At 47.7% G+C, this 23,733-nt stretch overlaps 9 protein-coding genes across 9 annotated transcripts; 5 read left to right on the top strand and 4 right to left on the bottom strand.

The window, feature by feature from the left end:
- Positions 1 to 129: 129 nt before the first annotated feature.
- Positions 130 to 708, bottom strand: F5147DRAFT_780610 (uncharacterized protein; the record flags this gene model as incomplete). The annotated part of the gene is made up of 1 exon (XM_041442486.1): positions 130 to 708. One exon carries the CDS (start codon positions 706 to 708, stop codon positions 130 to 132), a length of 579 nt encoding a protein of 192 aa, XP_041285902.1.
- A 1,743-nt stretch (positions 709 to 2,451) lies between these two features.
- On the top strand, positions 2,452 to 4,339 carry F5147DRAFT_841123 (uncharacterized protein; the record flags this gene model as incomplete). The annotated part of the gene is made up of 6 exons (XM_041444350.1): positions 2,452 to 3,426; positions 3,477 to 3,518; positions 3,571 to 3,750; positions 3,804 to 3,857; positions 3,905 to 4,063; positions 4,120 to 4,339. 6 exons carry the CDS (start codon positions 2,452 to 2,454, stop codon positions 4,237 to 4,239), a joined length of 1,530 nt encoding a protein of 509 aa, XP_041285901.1. The 3' UTR covers positions 4,240 to 4,339.
- Positions 4,340 to 4,687: 348 nt separating this feature from the next.
- On the bottom strand, positions 4,688 to 5,833 carry F5147DRAFT_780608 (uncharacterized protein; the record flags this gene model as incomplete). Its single annotated transcript, XM_041442485.1, has 1 exon — positions 4,688 to 5,833. One exon carries the CDS (start codon positions 5,831 to 5,833, stop codon positions 4,688 to 4,690), a length of 1,146 nt encoding a protein of 381 aa, XP_041285900.1.
- Positions 5,834 to 6,983: 1,150 nt separating this feature from the next.
- Positions 6,984 to 8,034, top strand: F5147DRAFT_39784 (uncharacterized protein). The gene is made up of 3 exons (XM_041429596.1): positions 6,984 to 7,010; positions 7,066 to 7,627; positions 7,690 to 8,034. Exons 2-3 carry the CDS (start codon positions 7,088 to 7,090, stop codon positions 7,804 to 7,806), a joined length of 657 nt encoding a protein of 218 aa, XP_041285899.1. The 5' UTR covers positions 6,984 to 7,010; positions 7,066 to 7,087; the 3' UTR covers positions 7,807 to 8,034.
- Positions 8,035 to 8,262: 228 nt separating this feature from the next.
- F5147DRAFT_841120 (uncharacterized protein) lies at positions 8,263 to 9,407 on the bottom strand (the record flags this gene model as incomplete). The annotated part of the gene is made up of 3 exons (XM_041444349.1): positions 9,244 to 9,407; positions 9,166 to 9,180; positions 8,263 to 9,105 (listed from the first exon to the last, which is right to left on the bottom strand). The coding sequence occupies exons 1-3, from the start codon at positions 9,319 to 9,321 to the stop codon at positions 8,263 to 8,265; spliced, it is 936 nt and encodes a 311-aa protein (XP_041285898.1). The 5' UTR covers positions 9,322 to 9,407.
- A 4,290-nt stretch (positions 9,408 to 13,697) lies between these two features.
- Positions 13,698 to 14,833, bottom strand: F5147DRAFT_841119 (uncharacterized protein; the record flags this gene model as incomplete). Its single annotated transcript, XM_041444348.1, has 3 exons — positions 13,698 to 14,611; positions 14,678 to 14,698; positions 14,762 to 14,833. The coding sequence occupies 3 exons, from the start codon at positions 14,831 to 14,833 to the stop codon at positions 14,099 to 14,101; spliced, it is 606 nt and encodes a 201-aa protein (XP_041285897.1). The 3' UTR covers positions 13,698 to 14,098.
- A 289-nt stretch (positions 14,834 to 15,122) lies between these two features.
- On the top strand, positions 15,123 to 15,428 carry F5147DRAFT_780602 (uncharacterized protein; the record flags this gene model as incomplete). Its single annotated transcript, XM_041442484.1, has 1 exon — positions 15,123 to 15,428. The coding sequence occupies one exon, from the start codon at positions 15,123 to 15,125 to the stop codon at positions 15,426 to 15,428; it is 306 nt and encodes a 101-aa protein (XP_041285896.1).
- Positions 15,429 to 16,449: 1,021 nt separating this feature from the next.
- F5147DRAFT_561800 (uncharacterized protein) lies at positions 16,450 to 16,701 on the top strand (the record flags this gene model as incomplete). Its single annotated transcript, XM_041430602.1, has 1 exon — positions 16,450 to 16,701. A coding segment is annotated over one exon (252 nt), but the record flags the coding sequence as incomplete, so codon positions are not given.
- A 5,237-nt stretch (positions 16,702 to 21,938) lies between these two features.
- F5147DRAFT_725773 (uncharacterized protein) lies at positions 21,939 to 22,673 on the top strand (the record flags this gene model as incomplete). Its single annotated transcript, XM_041439135.1, has 5 exons — positions 21,939 to 21,974; positions 22,036 to 22,136; positions 22,191 to 22,226; positions 22,408 to 22,496; positions 22,572 to 22,673. The coding sequence occupies exons 2-5, from the start codon at positions 22,067 to 22,069 to the stop codon at positions 22,671 to 22,673; spliced, it is 297 nt and encodes a 98-aa protein (XP_041285894.1). The 5' UTR covers positions 21,939 to 21,974; positions 22,036 to 22,066.
- Between the last annotated feature and the right edge of the window lie 1,060 nt (positions 22,674 to 23,733).

Here is a 23,733-nt window from a genome sequence, read left to right as displayed (position 1 = left end):
TGCATCATAGCTCACGAACATATTCTATTGAAGGGCTGGCGAAGGATAAGTATGGGCTATAGCATAGTAATCTCGTTATCATCATTCATCAACTACGTAGTACGAAACAACTGTCCGAGTCTATCCAAGTTAAAAGTAAAATGAGCAACGCGTAGGATCTGTCACTAATGAGAGAGAAGGAAAAAGGGTACGGTATTCTTCTAGCTGCTGACCCGTAGTCACTACTCCACCACCAAAGATCAAACTCTCCAGGGGACACCATGACCGTGTCAAAAACCCCTTGAACATATCATGAGGCCATTCACCTACATTGCGAACCTCGACCACGCATAAATTGGGGAGCGTGATTATAGTGAATAGCCCGAGACTTCCGATCCAGTCCACATCCAGATTCCCGGATATGCGCAAGGATCGAAGTTTGGAGTGCGATGATTTTGCCGGCGTCTCGACCGTCGACCTGAAAATTCCAACTATTGTCAGTAACGAGAGGTTGGGACACAGGCGGAGCAAGCATGGGAAGGAATCTAGTGCGTCTATCACGATCTCGAGATTCGTGAGATTGACCCATGCGAGAGGATTGAAGCCAGACAACATTTTGAGGTCAAGCCACAGGTCCGTTAACTTGAGAGTGCGCATGCTGGGCGGCAGTTGCGCGACAGAGTGGGCGACAGAGTGGGCGATAGTTAGTGCAGGATCAAAACTGGTCATATACATAACCAGTTTCTCAAGTCTCCCAAAGTCCGCCGCCACCACTGGACAGGAGCTGGCACCAGAGGATAACCCAAAAGACAGAGACGATATTTGATTGACGTATGGCTGGAGCAGGCTTCGTAGCTCCTTCCCGTCAGTCGTTATGACACTCGAGTGTCAACGACAGCTGACGTCCTCGTGATCGCTTGAGGTAAGAGTTATAGCAGGAAGCTCTCTGCTGCCAGTTACCGTGCCCGACTTCCAATCGTAGCTTGCACCATAGACTCGGCATGTCCACTGCAATCTCCCGCCATCGTCGACATACTGTGGTCAAGAGCATGGGATCCATATCGCACGCGAGCGCACTACATCAAACTGTGCTTCCGCTTAGCAACAGTGACAAGTGCAACCAGCCACGTCGCAAAGACAATCGAAACATAACTTTGATAGGGTTTGTTTTCGTCTGGTGGCGAAGTATGAACCGTAGCATCCCACTTCAAAAAACCATCTGGGTCCCATCGTTTGGTTCGACTGAATCTAGAAATAGTATGGAGTTAAAAAGGCGATGCACAGCCATCCGGAAGATATAGCCATAAAACGCACCATATGATCTTCGACCTTGCTAGCATCCTGGTAAAACCAAAATTCATATGAGCGTCACACATGAATGAACTGACGATTTATTTGAGCAGGCAAAGTACGGTAGCTTTCGAATGAATGAGAAAGACAAGTGATACGAAAGCAGGCATCCACTAACCTCCGATGTCGCGCATGAGTGACTAACTTTGATCAGGTTCATCCTCGTCTAGCAGCGAAGTTTTAAAAGGACATGCCGTACGGTGCGCAGTCGTCTGTACGATTCAAAGAGACCCAACGCCCCTTTATGCTCATCAAGGTTTTTCGACCTTCTTAGAAGACCGAAACCCATGTGAGCATCACGCACGGATGAACTAACGATTGATGTGAGTAGGAAAAGTGCGGCAGGTCTCTGTTGAGTAAGAGAGAGAAATGGCACAAAGACAGGTATTAACTAACCTCCGATGTCGCGCAGGTGCACTAACTTTGTTCAGGTTCTTCCTCGTCTAGCAACGAAGTTTAAAAAGGACATGCCGTACGATGTACAACCATCTGGAAGATTTAAATAGATGGAACGCGCCTATATGCTCTTCGACCTTGCTAGGATCCTGGTAAGACCAAAACCCATATGAGCATCGTGCACTTTTGAACTGACGATTGATTTGAGTAGGCAACGTGCGCAGCTCTCAAATGAGTGAGAGGGACAAAAACAGGTACTTGACTAACCTCCGATGTCGCGCGCAAGCACACTAACTTTGATCAGGTTCGTCCTCGTCTAGCGGTGAAGTTTAAAGAGGACATGTTATACAATGCACAGCCGTCTGTAAGATTTAAAGAGATGAAACGCGCCCATATGCCTATCACCGCTCTTCTTTTCTTTAAAAAAATCCTCGTGTCATCGCTCTTAGACCTCGCCTGGATCCTGGTAAAGCCAAAACCCATATGAGCATATCATGCACGGATGGACTGACGATTGATTTGAACAGGCAAAGTGCGGCAGCTCTCGAACGAGTGAGAGTTGATAACTACGCAACGTCAACCTAGCATTACAGAGCACAAGGAGGACCGACCTGCGAACATATCCATTTACCGACATACTTGCCAGCCTGTTTGGCGAATACAGCTGTGATGGCTTCCAGCTTGCAACTCGATGCACCAGAAAACAAATTGATTTTGACACCAGTCATGACCTTGGAGGGACATGGACCATGGAAACATTCCTTGCGGGATCCTGAGGAGTACAAACATATTTCGTGCATTTCCTATTTTTCCGACGGTAAGCAAATGATCAGCGGATCAGGCGATAAGACCATCCGGCAATGGGACCTGCGGGAGGGTAAGGAGATTGAGGAGGCTCGGGAGGTTAGTGAGCATGGTATAGTAGCAGTGAGGATATCGAGGGATGGTCGATGGGTTGTCTCTGCCAGTGATGAGGAACTCAAAGTCAGTGAGGTTCAGACGGGGATCGTGAGAACATTTCACACTGGGGGTATCACCTGCATCGACATCTCGGCGGACAGCACATTGCTAGCGAGTGGGTCATACAATGGGACAGCGCGGATATGGAGCTTGGATACAGGCAAACTTGTGTCTGGTCCATTCAAGTTTAGCGATGATATTCCTGGCTTAAGAGAACTTGGACTCTCAGGAGACTCTCGGAAGCTGGCGATAGTTCAGATATCAGATCGAGCACACTTCCACTGCCTCCAGGTGTGGGATGTTCAAGCACAGAAGTTGGTTGTACAAAAGTCTATCCCTAGCATTTCGGAGTCGACGTACCCGGTTTTATGGACAACAAAACACAAAACCATTGTAACCATATTCCAGGACGACCTCACTACAATCCACGAGTTTGACGCATCGACACTTAAAACTGTCGGGGCTCCTTTCCAACACATTTATCGCATCATTAGTCTAGCACTCTCATCTGATTGTGTTCTTCTCGCCAGTTCTTCCTACGACAATACCATCAAGCTATGGACCTTCGAATCCCGCCAGCTCCTCGCTTCATTCGACGTTGAATCCCCCAGGACCCTCGTCCTCTCGCCCGATTCCTGCCAACTGGCTTACTCGACCTTCCGTGACACCAAGATCTACATATGTAACATTCCAGCAAATATTCTTGCTACCATTGAGCTTGCAGAAGAACCGCAACCTAATGTATGTATTCCCTCTATATATCTATCGTTTATAGGCTAATATTCTAACAGACCAGTAGATCTGAACGTCCATCTTATTCTTGTTTGCTCGACGTACGTGGTTCTGCTCTTTCCTTTATCTTCATTACACTGTTCTTCATTACAGTTCGATGCAACACGTCGTCCCGTGCGCCGTAAATCAGTGATAGTGCCTGTCATGTCCCCCATCCCTCGACCTTTACCTACCAGGGATCCACATATTCATCTCCGCTTTTTACGCAAGCTCTTTTCTTCCTCTTTTCGCACGGATGCGGTTCGCGCTGATCAGCCTCGTAATCCCTTAGACGTATGTTTCTTTTACCTGCTTGCTTCTCACTTGACTCGACGCTTCCCTTGCAGTTCCCTGCTACATCCCCTTTACCTCATCCACTTAGGATGACACCAGACAAAAACGTGAGTGGGGACTTCCATCATTGTGTATTCGACTTACGTTCTTTTAGTCTCGTTCCATACCAGCACCACCCACCATCCAATCCTCTGCCATCAGCACTTCCCCAACCCTCTCATCCCGCTTACATCGACTATCAACTTGGTGGCCCCTTCACACAGGTCCTGTGTCGCCGACTATCGTCGATGTCCCTCTCGCGCCGGGTAGACTGGTATGCATGTCTCATCCTTTCTAGTTGTATTCCAAATCTCATACGTCCATATATAGCGGTACGCCGCAGCGGGTGCTCCAAGGGATGATGATAGCCTGATACGTGACGAGGATTATGTTTCTCCTCCTCCTTCCCCCAATCCCGGACAGCATGGTCGGTTTTGTTTCTGCTTCTAAGCAAATTCGATCGTGTATCTCGTTACTGTAATCGTTGCTCGTTGTACATATGCGTTGTCCTCCCTACATTTATGTCAAATTCATCGTGATTACTCCCCCTAAAGCGCTCGAGATATCAACAGTCCCGATGATCGTTCTTCTACAGTGGCCCGAGTCACGAAAGTGTTTTGTTTTCGAGCAAACTGCACTAAAAACAGTGCGAGGAGTTCATATACCTGCGTCGAAACTAGCGGTATCGGGAGGTCAGTCCATTCAAAAATATGACATTTTGATCTTTCATTATCAGGGAGCATATCAGAAACCAACCAACGCTGAAGTACCATTCCTATATCCAAATTCTGTGCTCGCTGAAACAGATGCTATTCCGAGTGTGTATTGCGTGATTTTCTGTCATTGCATACGAACTATGTATCAATTCACGGTACTCCTTGTCATAAAGAGCCATGAATCACTTGTAACATATAAGAGTACGACTAGGATTCCGAACTACTACTTCGAGGAAAGGAACAAGGGCGACGTATTCCGCTCGTTGCTTCACAGTCGTAATCACTGTACTGCCGAAAACCAGGCTCTCCAGGGGACATGCTGACCTTGTCAGAAATGTCTTGAACTCTTCATGAGGCCAGCTTGATGTATTCCAAACATGAAGTACGCGTAAATTGGGGAGTGACAGAGCATCGAACATGCCCAGTAATGGTTCTCTGGAACTCCAAGGATCGCCATAAAGATGCAGAGATTGAAGCTTGGGGTGCGTGAATGGCCTCGAGGACTTCTTTTGGAAGAATTCCGCGTAATTCGTTAATGAGGAGAGGTTGGGACATAGGCGGAGCAGACGGAGGAATGCATCTGGTTTATCTACCAAGATCTCGACTTTTGTTAAGTGGGCCCATAAGGGAGCGAAGGAACATAGTAGCTTGAATGTAATATGATTTGGAATGATGAGCTCCCGAAGTGCTGAGAAATCTTTGAATACGCATTCAGGTTGCTCGACTCGTTGAAAATCGATATTGAGAGAAAAGATTTGATGGATGTAAGGATGGAGAAGGCTTCGTACTAGTGGGGTCCAATTATTGTAGCAGCGGAGTGCCAGCGAGAGCGGATGGCCTGAGGTTCGCTTGAGCCACGCATCATAGCAAAAGGCTCGTTTTTGCCAGTCATTATGCTCCACTTTTAAACGCAGCCTGCACCATAAACTGGGCATGCCCACAGCAACTTCCCTCCATCGTCGGCATATTCTAGTCAACAGTATGGGAGCCTGTCTTGATGCGGGCGACAAGTATCTGTCTTCCGGGAGACAGTCAACGAAAATGTAGGATAGAATTTCAGTTGGCAAGCGCCACAGAGCCAATTTAAGTCTCTTGTGCGAATTAATGGAATCAATGATCTTGTTCTTCTTTTCAACGAGTTGTCTGTGAAGGTTTTGGATGCCATTCATAATCGTTTTCAGGTCTGAGATCTCGTGCAAAACTGTATCTAATTGATGGTTGCGTTCAGTGATGATGGCGTTGATGCTCCAGTGGTCTTCGAGCTCGATTACGCATTGATTAGGATTAAGTAGTGCGGCTCGGGAGTACGGGGTGTCGAGGTCCAGCATCTGCCATTTTTAAATAACACAGATATATACAAATAAATATTGACATACAGTTGTTTGTGAATGTAGCTGAAGCGATTGGTTATTATTCGCAGAGCGACGTGTTTAGAAATTTTGCAAGTACTTACTATGTTCTGCATTGCAGAAATGATGTGCGAAACCGCGGATGGATTTGCGTTCCAGTTGACTGTCTGCATGTCGTTTGCGAGATGTTCAAGTTGATGAACAACTCAGGTAGCGATTGTTTGGTTCTGTTGGATTCTAAAGCTTTATGGTGCGAAGTGAGTTTAAATTTTACCATATCATATCATATCTTCATTTTGCGATCGATATCTGTGACCGTGAATGGAATGTAGCCAGTATTTGGGACACTCCCAATCAAATGCAGTCGTGGTATCGGAGCAATCCCGGGCCATAGGCCAACAAAGACTGAGTACTGATTATTGGAACGGTGCATTTTCGTCATTCCATTCTACTCCTTTCTCACCAGTGGCATATCAAATATAGAAAGATTTTTCTTCTCAGCTTCCCTTTTGCCTTGTTCGAGTCCTCCTAAAAATTGCTGCCCCAACCCTTGCAGGTACTATCACTTACACGCACCCTTGGCAGCACTTTCCGACCCGGTTTTATGTATCATGAAATTATTCCAAGACACCTGCCTCCCCAGCGAGGTCCTCATCAAATTACCTGAGAGGCATCTTCCTGAATCCTCCCGACGCTCGCGCGCCTCCCCGTCATTTCTCTTGACGATGTGTACCTGTCAGGTAACCCTCCCACGTTTCCTCGCCGCCTGATGTTGAAGAGGGTTCGCTTCCTTACGTTGGTTCTTGGAACTGTATAGTGATTCGCCATCATCACGCAGCCACTGTTATGTAACCATTCAGAATCTTATTGATAGTATCTCGCACATGTATCTTTTTCCACCAGTGTTTGTTCCTACTCCCAGAGGTATGTTCGTCCTTGTGCATTGTTTCTAGACTCGTACTGACTTAGGGTAGACTTACTAGTTGCTCTTTTCTATCAGGACTCGTACTAGATACGCCACCAACACGCCCTGTGACGGAGTCTACGACAGTCTTCTTTCCAGAGTGTCCATTGCCCCAACATTCTCGTCTCCTCAGAATCGTGACCTCGTTCAACTCAGATTGAAGTTGAAGCAGCTTCAAACATACAAAATCTCGTACGTTTGGATATTCTTCCTTGATCTCTATTCGGACAAGCTCAACTTGAATCAGTTTACTGCATCAAACCGCAACAATGCTAGAAACAAAGACTTCTGACAGCCTCTTGCGCAATAATGTCAATTTTCCAACATTCAGCGACCTTCCGCATGAGTATCATGTTGACCCCACCTACTACGTCGAGGGCCCGTACAGAATTGTACCCAGACAACACTGGTGCTTCCTTGGTGAGATCGTCGGCTCCTACGGTCTCTTCCGAGTCCTATTACGCGTAAAGGATAAATGTGGTCAAGTCGTCACCATCGGCCTATACACAGACGACCGCGGACACACGCTCACTCCGCAAATCAAGCCAGGCCACACAGTTGCTGTACTGTATGGCGAACAGCATAGCTTCTTAGACATGACCGTCGGCATACGGGTCGAAGAACCCTCCATTATCAAAATCATACCATGCTCGCTTGAGCAGCTGCTGAAGGCCAGCGATGATGTGGCCGCATGCAACTCGAACACCCAATCAAGATGCTGTGGGTCTTGTGGTAAAGAGGAGAATACTTCTCATAATACGCACTTGCTCTTGTGCTCCCGCTGCAAACAAACGTCATACTGTGGAGAGGTAAGCGTTGGTGGTGATACATTCCAATTCAAGTCATGTGTCTGACTCAAGCTCTTCCTTAGGCTTGCCAGAAGCAAGCCTGGGTGGACGGTCACAAGGCTGACTGCAAGGCACTTGTTTGGGTACAGTGGTGCGCGGCAAGAAACTGGGGAGTGTTCGATGGATATTTTAATTTCTGATGCTTTTGCGCTGATCAATTTTGGCTTTGCAAATTATGCTATTCTCCTTCTAGTCGCATTGTATTGTTCTACTGTCAGCCCAGAAACGTCATTTCTCGAGATATGTAGCTACCCAGGATTATCAAGAGTATGAACCATTATTGTGATTCACTACTTTAAGGGAAGGAGTGAGGGAAACGTATTCCGCTTGCTGCGCATCTGTTATCGTCGCTCCACCACCGATAGTCAGAGTCTCCAGGGGACACTTTGACCGTGCCAAAAATGCCTTCATATCTTCATGAGGCCAAGATGCATTGTAGCGAGCTTCAAGCGCATGCAAATTGGGGAGAGATAGAGCATTGAGCAGCTCAGATAGAGTGCGCGTGAGCGAAGCGTCGTAAAGGATGCATAATGATTGTAATTTGGTGTGCGTGAATGATTTCAAGGGTCCTCTTTGGTCCATTTGTATGTAGGTATTTAAGGAGTGAACTTGAGACTGCGCATAGTCGACGGCAGTTGCGAGATGGATTGTGCAATAGTTGGAATATCATCATTTGACATCTCTCCGAGTCGTATGGCTAGCTCCTGAAGTACTGGGAGGTCTGTAGCAAATAGCTGAGGGTGTCTGCCACGGAAGTAATCAACATGATGGACGTGAAGAGATGTGATTTGACTCATGTAAGGCCGAAGAAGGCTTCGTAGTTTGGTCCAGTAGTAGTACCCAAGTTCTAACGAGAGTGGACGTCCTCGTGAACGCTTGAGCCACAAGTCATAGCAGAAAGCTGCCTTCAGCATGTCTTTGTCATCGGCTTCCACATACAACCGGCACCATAATCCAGGCGTACCCACAGCAACCTCCTTCCATCGTCGGCATATTCTTGTTAACAGTATAGGGGCTTTAACTGGGAGGCTCAACGGGGATAGAAAAAATATGTTTTCAGGGAGACAGTGGTTAAATATTTGGGATAAAATTTCTGTTGGCAAGCACCAGAGAGCCGATAGGAGTCCCTTGTGCAGATTCATCGACTGCATAATCTTCTCCTTCTTTTCGACGACTTGCTGATGATGATTTTTGACGCTATCCATCACGGCCTCCAGATCTGAGGTGTCGTCCAGAACTGCATCCGATTGCTGCCGGCGCTCAGCGATGATGCTGACAACGCTATCTATCACGGCCTCCAGGCCCAAGAGCTCGTACAGGACTGTATCCAATTGCTGCTGGCGCCGAGCGATGATGTTGATAACGCTCTGACGTTCGAGCTCGATGGTAGAGTGGTCGGTATTGGGGAATCTGGAGTACGGAGTTTCAAGGACTGGATTCTAGTCATTGTCAGTAACATGACATTTGATATGTCGGAATAGGCGAAGGAGTAAACGTACAATCGAGCGTGCGATCTGGAACGGATGATTGTGATTCTTGACTTACACGAATTCTAATTCAAGAAACTGAGCACTTACGATATTTTGTAGCGTACCGAGGATATCTGAAACAGAATCAGAGACATTGAGTTCTGAGTAGGCTGTCTGCATCATCATGTTGTTGGCTAAGGTGAGAAGTAGATATGTAATAGGCTAGAACACGAGGGAACTTGGCGAGTGAAACAAATGCTATAGGATTGAGTACTATAGGATAAACGATAAATGGGCTACAGCATCAGTATTATGTAACGAGACGGAGGAATAAAGTTTCAGTATTTTTGCGCAATCCTTGTAAGGTCAAAATCAGTCAATTATTATTTAGCGGTTCTCAAAGTTGACTTCGTAGAATTTTGGAAGGTCAGAAATTTGCGCGTTGCCGGTAGTATTGAAGCTCCGACGCTGACAAACAAACCCTAAGCTTTCAAGCTGTACCATCTGCTATAGCGTTCTGCAGCTCCATCAATATGCCCCGTGAATCAGATCGAAAGAAGCTGCTTCGCAGCCTCAAACAAACCAGAAATGACCTTACCATCGCGCGATATATGGAACTAATCGAGTTTATGATAGATCAGCTACTAGATGAAGACGACGATGAAGACGATGATAAGGAATCTGACGATGCTGTCGATGGCCATAGTGGCTCGGATATTAGTATACGGTCCGCATCACCAACATGGCCAACGTCCCCAGTGTCCCCCACGTCGTCGATCGCATCTGCCTTGTCAAACAACTCTCTGACGTCACTCTCCACAGCGTACTCCGAATTCCTATCGCGCGATATCCCAGATATGTGCGAACGAGTCTTTACTCAGTTTGCCGATGCAATCACTGCACTGCATGACGAGGTAGAGAAATGTCGAGTCCTTGATGTCCGTCCGTCTCTAAGTCGCGCGCCTCAGCTACACTTGCTGGAGGAGTGGGCTCTATTCTCACCTGAAAAATTCCGTCGCAAGCTCTGTGTTGATGCGGACGTGTTTGATGAACTTACGAAGTTGATTCAAGGACATGCCATCTTCTACAACAATTCGAATAACCCCCAGCTCCCTGTCCCAATACAGCTCGCCATTTTTCTCAACGGCGCTGGCCATTATGGCAATGCCGCAACCACTGAAGACATCTCTGACTGGGCTGGAGTGTCCGTGGGGACCGTCTACAACTGCTACAAACGGGTGATGATCGCAATCCTTCAACTTCATGACCGGGCCATTCATTTTGATCCGCTTGATCACGAGGATCAAATTGAGCGAGAGCGGGCGAAAACTTACGTCGAAAGTAAGACGTGTCATGAATGGCGTGGAGGCTTTCTTTCTGTAGATGGGACTCCGTCCCCCTTACACGAGAAGCCAGGTTGGCATGGGGAGGGTTTCTTCGACAAGAACTCAGACTATTCTCTAACAGCGCAGGTAAGTGTCGGTTCGATGTGCAGCGTGGTGACTTACCATCAAAAAGGTTGTTATATTCCCTCATAATCTTCGTATCGTGGACTATGTCATTGGCGTACCTGGAAGTCTCCACGACTCAAACATATTTGCGCGGACAAGAGTTTCCCGGGATCCCGAGTCGTTTTTCGGTGCAGGAGAGTGGCTGTGGGCAGATTCGGCGTACGCTGCGCGAACCTGGTGTGTGCCGCCGTATAAACGGCCAGTGGGAGGGAGTTTGACGCTGGACCAAAAGACGTTCAACTATAACCTATCAACAGTGAGTATGAATGGCAATATACATTCATAGTACTTACCCAATGTCTAGGTCCGTGTTCGTTCAGAGCATTTTTTCGGCTCTATCAAGGGCCGGTTCCAATCACTGCGGGAGCTTCGCATCCCAATCCAAAGTCAGAAGGACCTCGACTATGCAAACATGTGGATCCGTTCGTGCTTTGTTCTGCACAATCTAATTGTCGAAATCGAAGAAAAAACACACCATGAAGACACGAACATCTGTTTCTATCAGCAAACTCAGAGGTTGAGGCGGGCTGATGGTGACGCAGGAGAGGATGATCAGCAAGGGGGTGGTGCAGTAGGTGATCAGACTTACATTGGAACTGCAGGGCAGGATTTTCGCAATGTGTTAAAGGCGCGGTTGCTTTCCTCATTGGAGCGAATCGCAACACATTAAAGATGTGTTTGTCAAGTAGAAGTTCTTCGTCCTCTTTAGTACCCAACGAGGGAAATTTGCGCTTGAGCTCAAAGCGCTTATCCCAAACCTGTAGTGTTTGCTGTGTGTAGTCACGCTTGAGATCGAGTACAAAATGGCATGCATTTCCGAGTCCTAAAAACGAGTCGCATGATGACACAGTACAGACCTACTTCAGTTTTGATCAGAACCACGCTCCATAGCAATACGACGAATCCGAGCCTCCTCCTCTTCTCGACGTGCACGAGATAGCTCAAGCTCGAGTCTTGCAAACTCGATTTGTTGAGTCATCCTCTCCTGCTGGTGGAGATGGTCTTGTTCCGCAAGACGCATCACATGCTCCCGCTCATCACGAGCACTGCGGGCCTTGAGATCACGAGCCCAAATGTCACCCTGAAGTTTCATACGTTTGTAGCTTTCGTGCTCGACACGATTCTCACGTTTGCTCTCAAGGTGCTTCATTAGAGAGTCTGCCGTTTGGGACATTTTTTCTGCAGTGGCAGAGGTCTGGTCAAGAGCACTGCCGCCAGGGCGTTTGCGTGATGAAGAGGGGGGACGACTAAACTGAGGTGATGCACTTCGAGTAGGTGGACAAGACCGTTTTGTAGCAAGAGAAGGTGAACTTTCACGACTTCCCTTAAGCGAGCTGACACGGAGAGACCGCAGTGCTCGGCTGGCACCAATATCTGAGTCTTCTGAGTCGATAGGTGTAGACTGATAGCTAGGTGAAGATTCCCTAAAATCGGAAAAAACAGACAATGGATTATCGGGGGCACTGCGATTGGGTACTGGCGAGCGCTCAGGAGAGTTCAATGATACCACTCCAAGTGCGTCAGAAGTTGAGATGGGAGGGAGCTGAGATCGTTGGAACCAGTGTGGCAATGGAGGCAGTGAGAATGAGTCAGGTGTGTTGCTAGGACCACGGTCCAAAGGTACAAGCGATGATGATGCTGATGATTGTGATTCTATGTGGGGGGGCTGGTCGACTATCATTTCATCTGCCACATCGACAACGGCACCATCGTCCACACTGCGAGTATCGACCTCGACTATGTCTCCATCATCATCCGTGCGAGCATTGTCGTCAACTGTAGCCGGTGGTTGTGGGTGCTTGGAAATATTGAAATGTTCCAATGCAGCAGACGCAAAATCTTGCCCTGCACCCGCAGTAGAGAAGGCATGATTGAAGGCTGGATTTGTCCGCCACCAGCCATGAAGCTCAGGCCACCAGGGAAATTTTTCGAGCTTTGTATCTGACGGAGACATGGTTCAGACAGGCGCAGATCAACAGCAGCTGAAACTTACCGATCAAAGACTTGATCTTTGGATCTTCTTGCAGCTCCGCATATGTCTTTCCTGCTCCCGACTGTTTGAGGTCCTTGTTAAATTCGTTGTATTTTTTCCTCAGTCTGAGACATCTGATCAGTGATTCCAGTGGGAAGATGGATGACACAGGAACTAGATACTTACGTGCTGAAACGGGTTGAAACTGGTTTTATGAATGCCTTGGGGTCCTCCTTGAAGAGTCGTTGAACCTCCAGATCCTCATCGTTCGAAAATACAGCTTGTGCGACCTGTGAATACACAACATCTCTCGAAGTACCACTCTGCTTCTTCTTCCGACCTTGCTCCTTGGCATCCTTTACAGAATCAGAGAAAAGCTTGATGCGTGCGTCTTCATTTTCCTTGCACCAGGCAAGTAGGCGTTCAGTACGAGCACTACGGACCCCCTCCCAATGGATAGTACACTTCTTTGAGGTGTCCGTACCAGCAGATGTATTGGTTCGACCTCTTTGATTGGATCGTGACATGATCCAGGATATTCCTACTGACAGCGATTAAGAATCAGATTAAAGCTTTAGCAGCGTCGACACCAGCAGCAACGATGTTGAGCACGCTGGCAGGGCAGGTCGGAGTTCAAAACCTGCCGTATCGGCAGCATCTGAATTCACCATGATTTTTTTCAAGGTTCGACTTTGAGAACCGCTACTATTCGCTCATTTCGAAAAAACAGCCCAGAAACGATATGTAGCCACCTAGTATCATGAAAATCATAAACTACTATGATCCACTACTTTGAGCGAAGGAATGAGAGAAACATATTCCTCTCGTTGCGCATCTGTTATCGTCGCTCGACCGATAGTCAGGGTCTCCAGGGGACACTTTGACCGTGCCAAAAATGCCTTCATATTCTCATGAGGCCAAGATTCACTGTAGCGATCGTAGTGAGCATGAAGCATGCACAAATTGGGGAGTGATAGAGCATTGAGCAGCCCAGGTAAATGGAACATGTGCAAAGCATCATGAAGGATGTATAAGGATTGTAGTTTGGTGTGCGTGAATGATTTCAAGGGTCCTCTTTGGTCCGTTGCTATGTGTATATATAAGGAGGAGAGGTTGGGACATAGCTGAAGCAAATGGAGGAATACGTTCGGGTGACATACGGCGATCCGGATATCTGTCAGGTGAGCCCATACAGGACTGAAAGAAGACAAGGGCCCAATTTCGAAAAACGCTCCTGTGCCAATGAACTTGAGAGTGCGCATAGTAGACGGCAGTCGCGAGATAAATTGTGCAATGTTTGGAATATCACGATTTGTCGTCCCTAGTATGGCTAGCTCCTGAAGTTCTGGGAGGTCTGTAGCAGACAGCTGAGGGTGTCTGCCACGGAAGTAACCAACATGGACGTGAAAAGATGTGATGTGACTCGCATGAGGCTGAAGAAGGCTTCGTAGTTTGGTCGTCGAGTAGTGGTCCCCCAGTTCTAACGAGAGGCCACCAGACACCCGTGTGAACACTTGAGCCACAAGTCATAGTGCAAAGCTGCCTGCTCCCAGTGTCTGCTGTCGGTTTTCACATACAACCTGCACCATAATTCGGGTGTACCCACAGCAACCTCCCTCCATCGTCGGCATATTCCCGTTAACAGTGTGGGGGTTTTGACTCGGAGCCTCAATGGGGATAGAAATATTATGTTTTCAGGGAGACAGTGATTGAATATTTGGGATAAAATTTCCGTTGGCAAGCGCCAGAGAGCAGATAGCAATCCCTTGTGAAGATTCATCGACTGCGTGATCTTCTCCTTCTTCTCAAGGACTGCCTGATGAAGATTTTTGACACTATCCATCACGGCCTCTAGGCCTGAGATCTCATGCAGAACTGTATCCAATTGCTGCTGGTGCTGAGCGATAATGTTGACAACGCTCTGACATTCGAGCTCGATGGTAGAGTGGTCGGTATTGGGGAATCTGGAGTACGGAGTTTCAAGGACTGGAATCTAGTGGTCATCATCAGTAACATTACATGTGATCATATGTCAGAATAGGCCAAGGAGAAGACGTACAATCACTTGCGAACGTGCGATCTGGAATGGATTATTGTTATTCTCAGCTGACACAGATTCTAATTCAAGAAACTTGGCACTTACTATGTTTTGTAGTGCACCGATGATATCTGAAACAGAGTCAGAGATATTGAATTCCGAGTGGGGTGTCTGCATGTTGTTTGCTAAGGCGAGAAGCAAAGATGCAATAGGCTAGAATATGAGGGAACCCAGCAAGTGAACAAATGCTATATTGTATTCTATAAAAGTACGAGGCACGAGCACGTGATAGGAATGAGGTCTATGGCTGCTACGAGAAAGATGCAAACCACTTCTTCTTTCTTCTTGCCACCATCTCACACGTCTTAGTATCATTACTCAAAAAAATTGTACTTGGGTCTTTCGACTTTCGTCGGAACTAACAAACATTCTCTTGTTCTATGTTTACTTCACACAACTCTAACTCATGAATAGACTTCATTCTGACCCCAGTCTCCTACCCTGTCCAGACTTCGAAGCGGATGCTTACAGCGTCAGCAGACTTACTCTTGTCTCGCCCACTACCACAGATGCACAAGCTGCAGACCTGCTGTGCGCGGTCTGGGTCACAACCAGTGAAGCCTTACGTGCTCAATGGACTCAACAAGTTGCGGACGATCAGCGTCTTCACCTGGAACACCAACACTTAGCCGAGGAAGAAAATGTTCGCCTTAGCGAAACTATTTGCATCAACGAAGAAGCAGCGAAGAATGACGAGAAGAAAAAGAATTGATCAAAGCATGTACTCATCCCTCTACGCCCACGCCCTGACTCCGCAGGTGACGACATAATGGTATCCGACTTTGCTCTTCGAAAAATCGATAAAGGACATTATGTGGAGTTATACTATTGGACGAACGTGGGCATCGCAGACGCTCATGCTAACTATAGGACGCGGGACGATGAAGGAATGGTTCCCACTGCCGGGGAAGACGGCTCTACCATTTGGGTTAGTGCGGGGATGACCAAACCCTCATCAAAAGTCATCGTGGATCGACACTTATCTACCATCGAATTCGCCCAAGCGGTTCCACGCATGATCAAGGCAATGGAGGAATACGACTGGCCAGTACAGTGTGTCAACATGCTGGCAGATTTTTGGGGAGCCATCATGCTGCATAGATATTGGAACTCCCTCGACACAATCGCACAACGTGCCATCCTTATCTATCAAGAGGAACAGCACAGGGCCTGGCACAACGCCATTCCGTTGCCTAAAGGTGCCTGGGATATATCTATCATCGACGAAACCGCTTTACTTTGCACATTCGATTGTGTCTTTAGACAGCTGTGGAATCGCGACCTTCAAGATGAACGTCAGGTATGTCCTTTGTATTCAGTTGTTAAAGACTTATAACTGATGATTTGTTTGCACATTTGTTTCATTTACGTTTATGTCGGTCTTTTGGGTGGCATCTTACCCTTTGTTTGCTCTACTATTTGCGTTGCGTGTGCTTGGGCGTTTGCGGCGCGTTTTGCGGTACGATTGCGTTGCGGTTGTATTGTTGCGTGCATGCCTTTCCCTCAACTATTCGGAATCTATGTTGCCTTGTGGATATGGCATGTTGGTCCCTGCACAGGATGACAACCATTCCACCCGCTCTAGGAATCCTAAATGTCCCCTATCTCCTCACCAACACAACTCATCTGATTCATCCAAACATCCGAAAGTTCATCTGCATCAACGACAGGCTGAGAACCGACTCAATCATTTGGGTTTTCAAGCCAGCGCACACAGCCCTCACTCCCCAGGCGTGTGCACAGTCTGTCTGGGGAGCAACGGACACAGCTTCATCGAATGTACAGCAGATCGACTCTGGGACAACTCTCACCCTTCCCTCGCGACTCGCGTCGACAAACAATTACTCCTGCGCAAGTCCGACAAGCCACTTTGTGTCGACTGGCAGCGCTCCCGTGGTTGTTCAAGCCATTCTCACAACGAACGACACATCTGTTCCGGTTGTCTTGGGAAGTCTCACGGCGCTCAACAATGTTCTTGCGCGCAGGCGGTTGCTTCCACTCACACCGTATGACGTCAACATCTGGGAAAATAGTTTACATGGATACAACCTTACTTGGAAATACCCTACTGTCTCAGACGGTTTTCGCTTTGGTTTTAACCTCCATATACCACAATTACTTCGTACTCAATGTCCTTCAAATAGTCCGTCGCTTTTACTGTTTCGTGATGCTTTTGAACAAATTCTTCAACGCGAGCTTGGCACTGGCCGATACATCAGGCCATTCACCCCTTCTGAACTTTTTGACTTGCTGGGACCATTTCAATCGTCCCCAATCTCTATCATACCAAAGTCGGGGAAACCCGGCAAATATCGTGTTATCCAAAACTTTTCCTTTCCGCTCGTTCCTTCAGTCACATATCCCTGTAATTCTGTCAACTCCTCTGTCTGTTCCGATGATTTCCCCTGTACCTGGGGTACCTTTGACACCGTGTGTGCCATCATTCATGGATTACCCCCCGGGTCTCAAGCCGCAACACGGGACGTCGCAGAGGCTTATAGAACTGTACCTCTTCATCCCTCTCAATGGCCTGCCGCCGTCGTTCTTTTGCCAGACAGGCAACTTTGCGTGGACACCTGCATCTCCTTTGGTATGGGACCATCTGCTGGCATTTATGGCCTTATTGCTGATGCAGGAATCAATCTCTTGCGTGCAGTTGGCATCGGACCCATCACCAAATGAGTCGATGATCATCTGTTCTTTCGCATACGTCGAGAACACATCGTTAGCCACAATCATCAACGAGATTTATTACGGTTGCAGCTGGAACACGACGGAGAACAATGCTCGGGAGGACGCATATGGTACAAAGGTTCTGCCTTTCCCGATGGTTCCTACGATGTTCACGCTGAAGATTATACCTTTCCCCTACAAGATTTGTCCTCCTTGTCTCAGCGATCCATCATCGATGCTGATTTCTCTTACACGTTTAATGACATTGATCGTAAGTTGCAACCTTTGGGCATTCCCTGGGAGCTCAGCAAGGACACTGCCTTCGCGTACACCACACTCTACATTGGTTTATTGTGGAATATCACTTGACTCACGGTGGAGATTTCACCGGCAAAGAAACAGAAGTATCAAGAGGCAATTGTTACGCTGACCGTCGGTCGGCGTGTGCGAACTAGGATAGGTCTTCTCAGCGACGACTCGAGTGAGTCTACTGAGGCTGAGCGTGGTCTGGCCTTGATGGAACGTCAAGGATTCCTCCGGCGATCTCGGTAAGACGGCGCTCGTCGAGATGCAGGGCTAGCGGATACGTGCTAAGTCGTAAGGGGGCGACTTAGAAGTGCGGTCTCACACAAGGAAGCTGGTAGGCTTAGATGAGCAAGTTCTGGGGATGAACCTAGTAGATTAAAGTAAAGTCTAAGTACAATAATCTGTGTCTACTTATAGGGAAGTACTACAAGTATTCTAGCTCAGTCTGTAATCAATAGTATATCGTAAATCTATGATAACCAGACATGAGGTTCAGATAAGATACATGAGGCTTAACCTCTGATCAAGCATGCTGCGCCAAGGGCAGCTGCGCATAGGTACAGGAAGCGCCAAGCGCGCTCCGGATCTTCATGAAGCGACATGTGGTATACATGCGCTGATCTAGGGTGTCCATGAGGCGTACAGCCTCCATGGATCAGGTACAAGGCCGTCTAGGCCAGGGGCGGGGTCATAGCGCCAGGGGCGGGGTCATAGCGCCAGGGGCGGGGTCACAGCGGTCCAGACCACTGTCTTTCTAGGCGCGGGCGGCGCACCGCCGCGTGGGGAGTCTAGCAGAGCGGGGGCAGGCGTAGGGAGAGCTGGGGCCCTAGTAGGTGTTACAGATCCCTGTAACAGCAATTCTGGGTTGGCGCTCGAGGAAGAAGTACTTTTTGCTTACCGTACAACAACTCTACGGCAAGCTTCTACACGCCTGTCTGGTCATCCCAGCAGGACGTGCTTATCTCACCTCATTGGAAACCATGCTTGGTGTATGCTCCCGTCGTCCGTTTGTGCCTCATCACACCGTCAAACATCTCTCTGACGACCTTGACTGGTGGTACAACAAACTCAACCTCCCCTTCCTTGGTCGTTTCATCTCTCGCCCCTCCTCCTTCCATGACATCCATGGGTTCTTGGATGCCAGTTCGTCCTTTGGCATCGCAATTATCATCCATGGGCATTGGCGGGCCTGGACGTTGTGTTCGGACTGGACTACGCACAACGGACAACGTGACATCGGTTGGGCCGAATGCGTCGGCTTCGAACTACTTGTTCTCACCATTCTCGACAACCTCCCAGCCACTGAAGAATGCCACTTCCGTCTGTTCTGTGACAACCAAGGCGTTGTTAGTGCCTGGCACAACGGACAGAGTCGTAATTGGGAAACCAACAGAGTTTTTCGCAGAATCCACGAGCGGCTTGAAGAATACCACGGTCATGTCTCCTTCCACCTCTGCTATGTGGCAAGCTGGGACAATCCCGCTGACGGCCCCTCGCAGGGGCTCTTTCCATCCTCCAGGCTTCTTCTGCCTCCCATCACCTTGCCTCCCGAACTCTCTACATTGCTCATTGATGCTGATATTTCCAGTAGCAGCTCCTCACGAGCCACTACAGTCACAAACCATAGCTCTGATGCCTTGGTTGAAGAGACGCAAGATTGGGATTGGGGAGGAGAGCTCATCCAGTATCGCGACTGCTGGAGAGGATAAAAATTCCCGTTTTGACTCCGCTGCAATATTGTCTTTCCCTTCTAGCACTAGCGTACCTTGTGCTTATCATCACTTGCTGACTCCTCGACCTTCCATCTTAAGACCACATTGTCTTGCACGTGACCGGCTACGCCTGTGGTCACCAATCACCAGCCGGTCTTGTACAGACCACTCAGGCTCCCCTATTGCTCTCTTGGACTCCGATATCGATCGCATATTAGCCGTACTAGCTCACTCACACGCCGTCAGCACTCGTGAGTGCTACGGCTCTGGGCTACTAGTCTTCCATGTTTTTTGTGACTCCCGCAACATCCCAGAAGAACAACGCTGCCCTGCGTCATCTGTCTTGCTACTAGCCTTTGTAGCTAGCTGTGCGGGCTTATACTCTGGTAGCACCCTGGAGTTCTATGGGATTCGCGCAGTGGCACCTACTCCATGGGTTACCATGGTTCCTGGATCAAGCTCAAGTCGCCCTTGCATTAGAGGGAGCGAAACGTCTAGCACCTCCCCAATCCTCTCGTCCAAAACGTTCTCCATTCACTGTTCAACTCTTAATTGACCTACGCTCTGTGCTTGATCTTTCCACGCCACTTCACGTGGCTGTCTACACTTGCCTCACGACATCCTTCTACACCATTGCGAGGACAGGGGAGTTCACAGTCTCCTCCCTTTCCTCCTTTGACCCCCTTCGTCACGTTAAAGTGTCCGACTTACACTATGAAACTGATCGCAACGGCTTCGAAGTAGCTACCTTTCACCTGCCACGCACAAAAACGGCTTATGACGGCGAAGATGTATATTGGGCCGCACAATCGGGACCCACAGATCCTCGCACGGCCCTACAGAATCACTTTCGCATTAACGTACCTGGGGCATCTGATGCCCTGTTTAGCTGGCGTCACCATACCGGAATGCGGGTCCTGACGAAATCTGCATTTCTCAAGTGCCTGGAGGATGCCGGGAAAAGATTGGGTAGAGATGATCTAAAAGGACACGGGATCCGGATTGGGGGAACATTAGAATATCTTTTGCGGGGGGTCCCTTTCGAGAGTGTCAAGGCAATGGGGCGCTGGAACAGTGACGCATTTGTACTATATCTGCGGAAACACGCTGTGGTCCTTGCTCCATACTTACAGGACAATCCTGTCCTCGAACCTTTTATGCGTTATGCATTGCCCACTTGATTGGTAAGTGTCCGCGAAACTCTTTACATTTGGGGCCAAGCTCATGCTCGATGTGTCGTGTATCGCTCCTTATTACAGGGTATCTTGGCTTAGTTTGACCCCATAGTGGGAGGTTTCAAAATCGTGCTTCGGTCTAAAGCCCAAAGGCTTTCCCCAAAATACTATACCTTTGTTTCTGTCGTAGTGGTACCTTGTCTGATAGTGTCCGGCTCGAGTCCATACATCATTTGCGTTGATTACCAATCACAAATTTGCGTCTGAAAGTTCAAACATAGAGTAAGATTGAGTAGTACCTCCAAGGACCAACACGAGCAGATTAGCAACGATATCAGCGAAGTTGAACTTACACTATTACGTAATTCCCGTCACCTCTGTACACTGCCGCGTATTAGTACCAATGAAACAAAAACACTTCGAATCTAGTCGATGGCATACTCATCATGGTACGTGATCGCATCACTAATTAACGTTTTAACCCCCGATCGCGAAAGTAGAACTTTAGCATTACCAGCGCTACATATATCATTGCTTCTCAGATCGGATTCATTGCCACAGAATGGCCAGAAATCAGTTAAAAAATGTGTTCACATTCAATGTTCAACACTGCTTCTGCCAAAGACGGAATCTATCTACTGATTTCCGAGTCGTCGCATCCACATCAACACCTCAAAACAAGCTATCGTACCTCTGAATCTCATCCTCTTCTGCTTGCGAAGAGTTATGAAACACTTTAGGCACAGCCCAGCCTAGCCACAGACAGAGCTAGAAGTCCAGCGAACAAGTTCATCAATTTTCTATATAAGAAATCCAAGAACCGGCGACTGCAGCATCGATGTGGAGTGCACAAAATATTTACTGTGATCTTATTGATATTTCGGTTACCAAACTATCATATAGTGAGCACGGCGTACATATAGTGCGAATGTGAGTCACCGCTATACATTTACCAAGTTCACTTCTCACCCACATCCATTCTCTAACAATATGACCATAGTCTCAAACGATCCCACGTGGTGGCCATCCATCAATGTACATCGTTTTGCCAGCTATTTTGCAGGTTTGTGGAGGGCAGTCGGATGTTGAAGCTAGTAATGTCTCAACCTGAACTTGGCTACAGTTTTGCAGTTGCCGCCTTCGTTGTAATAACATATGATTGGGGTGAGCATGATAACATTAAAGGACTGTTGATGACTCACAAGTATTTTTCAGCACTAACATTTGGACAAGAGATATGTCAATACTATCACTGTGACCCGTCTTGCCAATAATTCTTTTGCAGGTCAAATTGCTCTGGGTGAGTACAGTCTCATGCCAGAGGAACATACATGAAAGTACACTTAATTACAGAGACAACGCTGGTCGCTCATGACAGTGCTGTATCTCGGTGTATGTAGCTTCAAATTGTTTGTTGTAGTTGCCATTTTGTGCTGACTTGAAAGTATACTAGGTGCGCTACCTTGGAATCCTATCTGCTGCGTATGTTCGGGAGGCTAAACATTTGGTGTTGTGCTAATCGTCTATCTCTTATAATCAGTCTGTCCATGGTCGGTGTGTCTCCTTAGTACATTCACTGTCATATCTTCTTCTGACAATGGCATTCAGACAATGTTCTGACCATCTCGCTGACAGATACAGTGAGTCTTCCATATAGATACTTACCATTCCCCTCAAATTGACCGTGTTGTTCTGTAGCAGTGGGTGTGGTTCTTTGCTGACTTCTCAGTGCACTAATGGCTGCCACACTATACTACCAACTTGAAGATGTGAGTCTGTTTGGAGTGTGTGCTACCTGAGACAGGTCACTGATCGGATTTGTCAGGCTGGATGATGTACACTATACTATGGGATTGGACGGGTGCTGTGGTATTTGCGATGCTGTGGGGTGAGCTTTGCACTTGCGAAACCTCAGTGATATTGGAATGTCTGAAACATGCTGCAAGTCATCATCATCACTCGGTTGCATGCCATGTATCAACGAGACAGAAAGATCCTGATATTTCTCGTTGTCACCTTCCTGGCAATCAACACTTTTGCTGGAGTGACAGCCGTAATGTCAATGATGCATACTTCAGGAGGTACACTTAATTATGAAAACGAATGTGCATATGGCTCATTGATGGATACCAGAGGAACTCATTCTCTCTGGCACCTACCAGTGCAGGATTAACTATACAGGAGATGCTCTAGTTCTAGATTCTGCCACTTGGATACTCTACATTGTGTGGGAGGTCCTCACACTATGTCTCGCAGTCTGGATTGCAGTAAAACACTTCCGTGAACTGCGATTACAACTGGCAGGAGGGATTATCGGGGACTGTTTTATGGTGTTGATGAAAACTCACGTGGTTTACTTTGCAAGGTAAGTTCATATTGTGATTATTGTCCTTTTTCCACTGAAGGGTCGGACATGATAGCTTTGTTGCTGTCTCTTGCTTCACCCTCATTATTTTATTCTCTCCAACATCACCAACGGTATGTCAATCTTTCACTTACCTCTACATGTGACCAGGATCTATCATTTCTATAGAACCAATATCTCCTAGAAGATCAGACTTTGTTTGGCTTGTTTCAGATTTTGGAGGTCGTGATGTTCGTGCTAGGACCACAGCTGATCCTTGGCATTCGAGAATATAAGGCTGAACTCGTGGCTAACTCCGACGCAACAACTGGCATGATCTCAATCGCTTTCCAAGAGCGTGTGCATATATCGACTGGCAGTAGTAGCACATAATACAGTGACAAAGACCCGTCTCAGACGGGCAGCCGAGTGTGACAATGTACCAAGAGAGACGGGCCATCCCATGTGGGCCCATGGCAATAATTGTACCATGATATATGGGTGGGCCGAGTGAATGTGTGTACCCAAGACAAAGGGATGGGCTGAGGGTATATAGTATAGAGAGTGGTATAGGAATGTACTAGTATATAGGACATGATGAATGGTTAATTTGGTGTACAATGGAGACGAGTGGGCCGGATGAATGTGTACCTGAGGCAAAGGGATGGGCCGAGTGAATGTGTGTACCTGAGGCAAAGGGATGGGCTGAGTGAATGTGTGTACCCGAGGCAAAGGGATGGGCTGAGGGTATCCGGGTTACGATGCAGATAAGTGGGCCGGAAGAATCATATTTACCGGAGATTTGGT

This window comes from Suillus discolor (assembly GCF_016758755.1).
Source record: "Suillus discolor strain FC423 chromosome Unknown F5147scaffold_111, whole genome shotgun sequence".
NCBI classification, from domain to species: Eukaryota; Fungi; Basidiomycota; class Agaricomycetes; order Boletales; family Suillaceae; genus Suillus; species Suillus discolor.
Note: the sequence above shows the minus strand (reverse complement) of the source record. Positions and strands in the feature narration are given on the sequence as shown.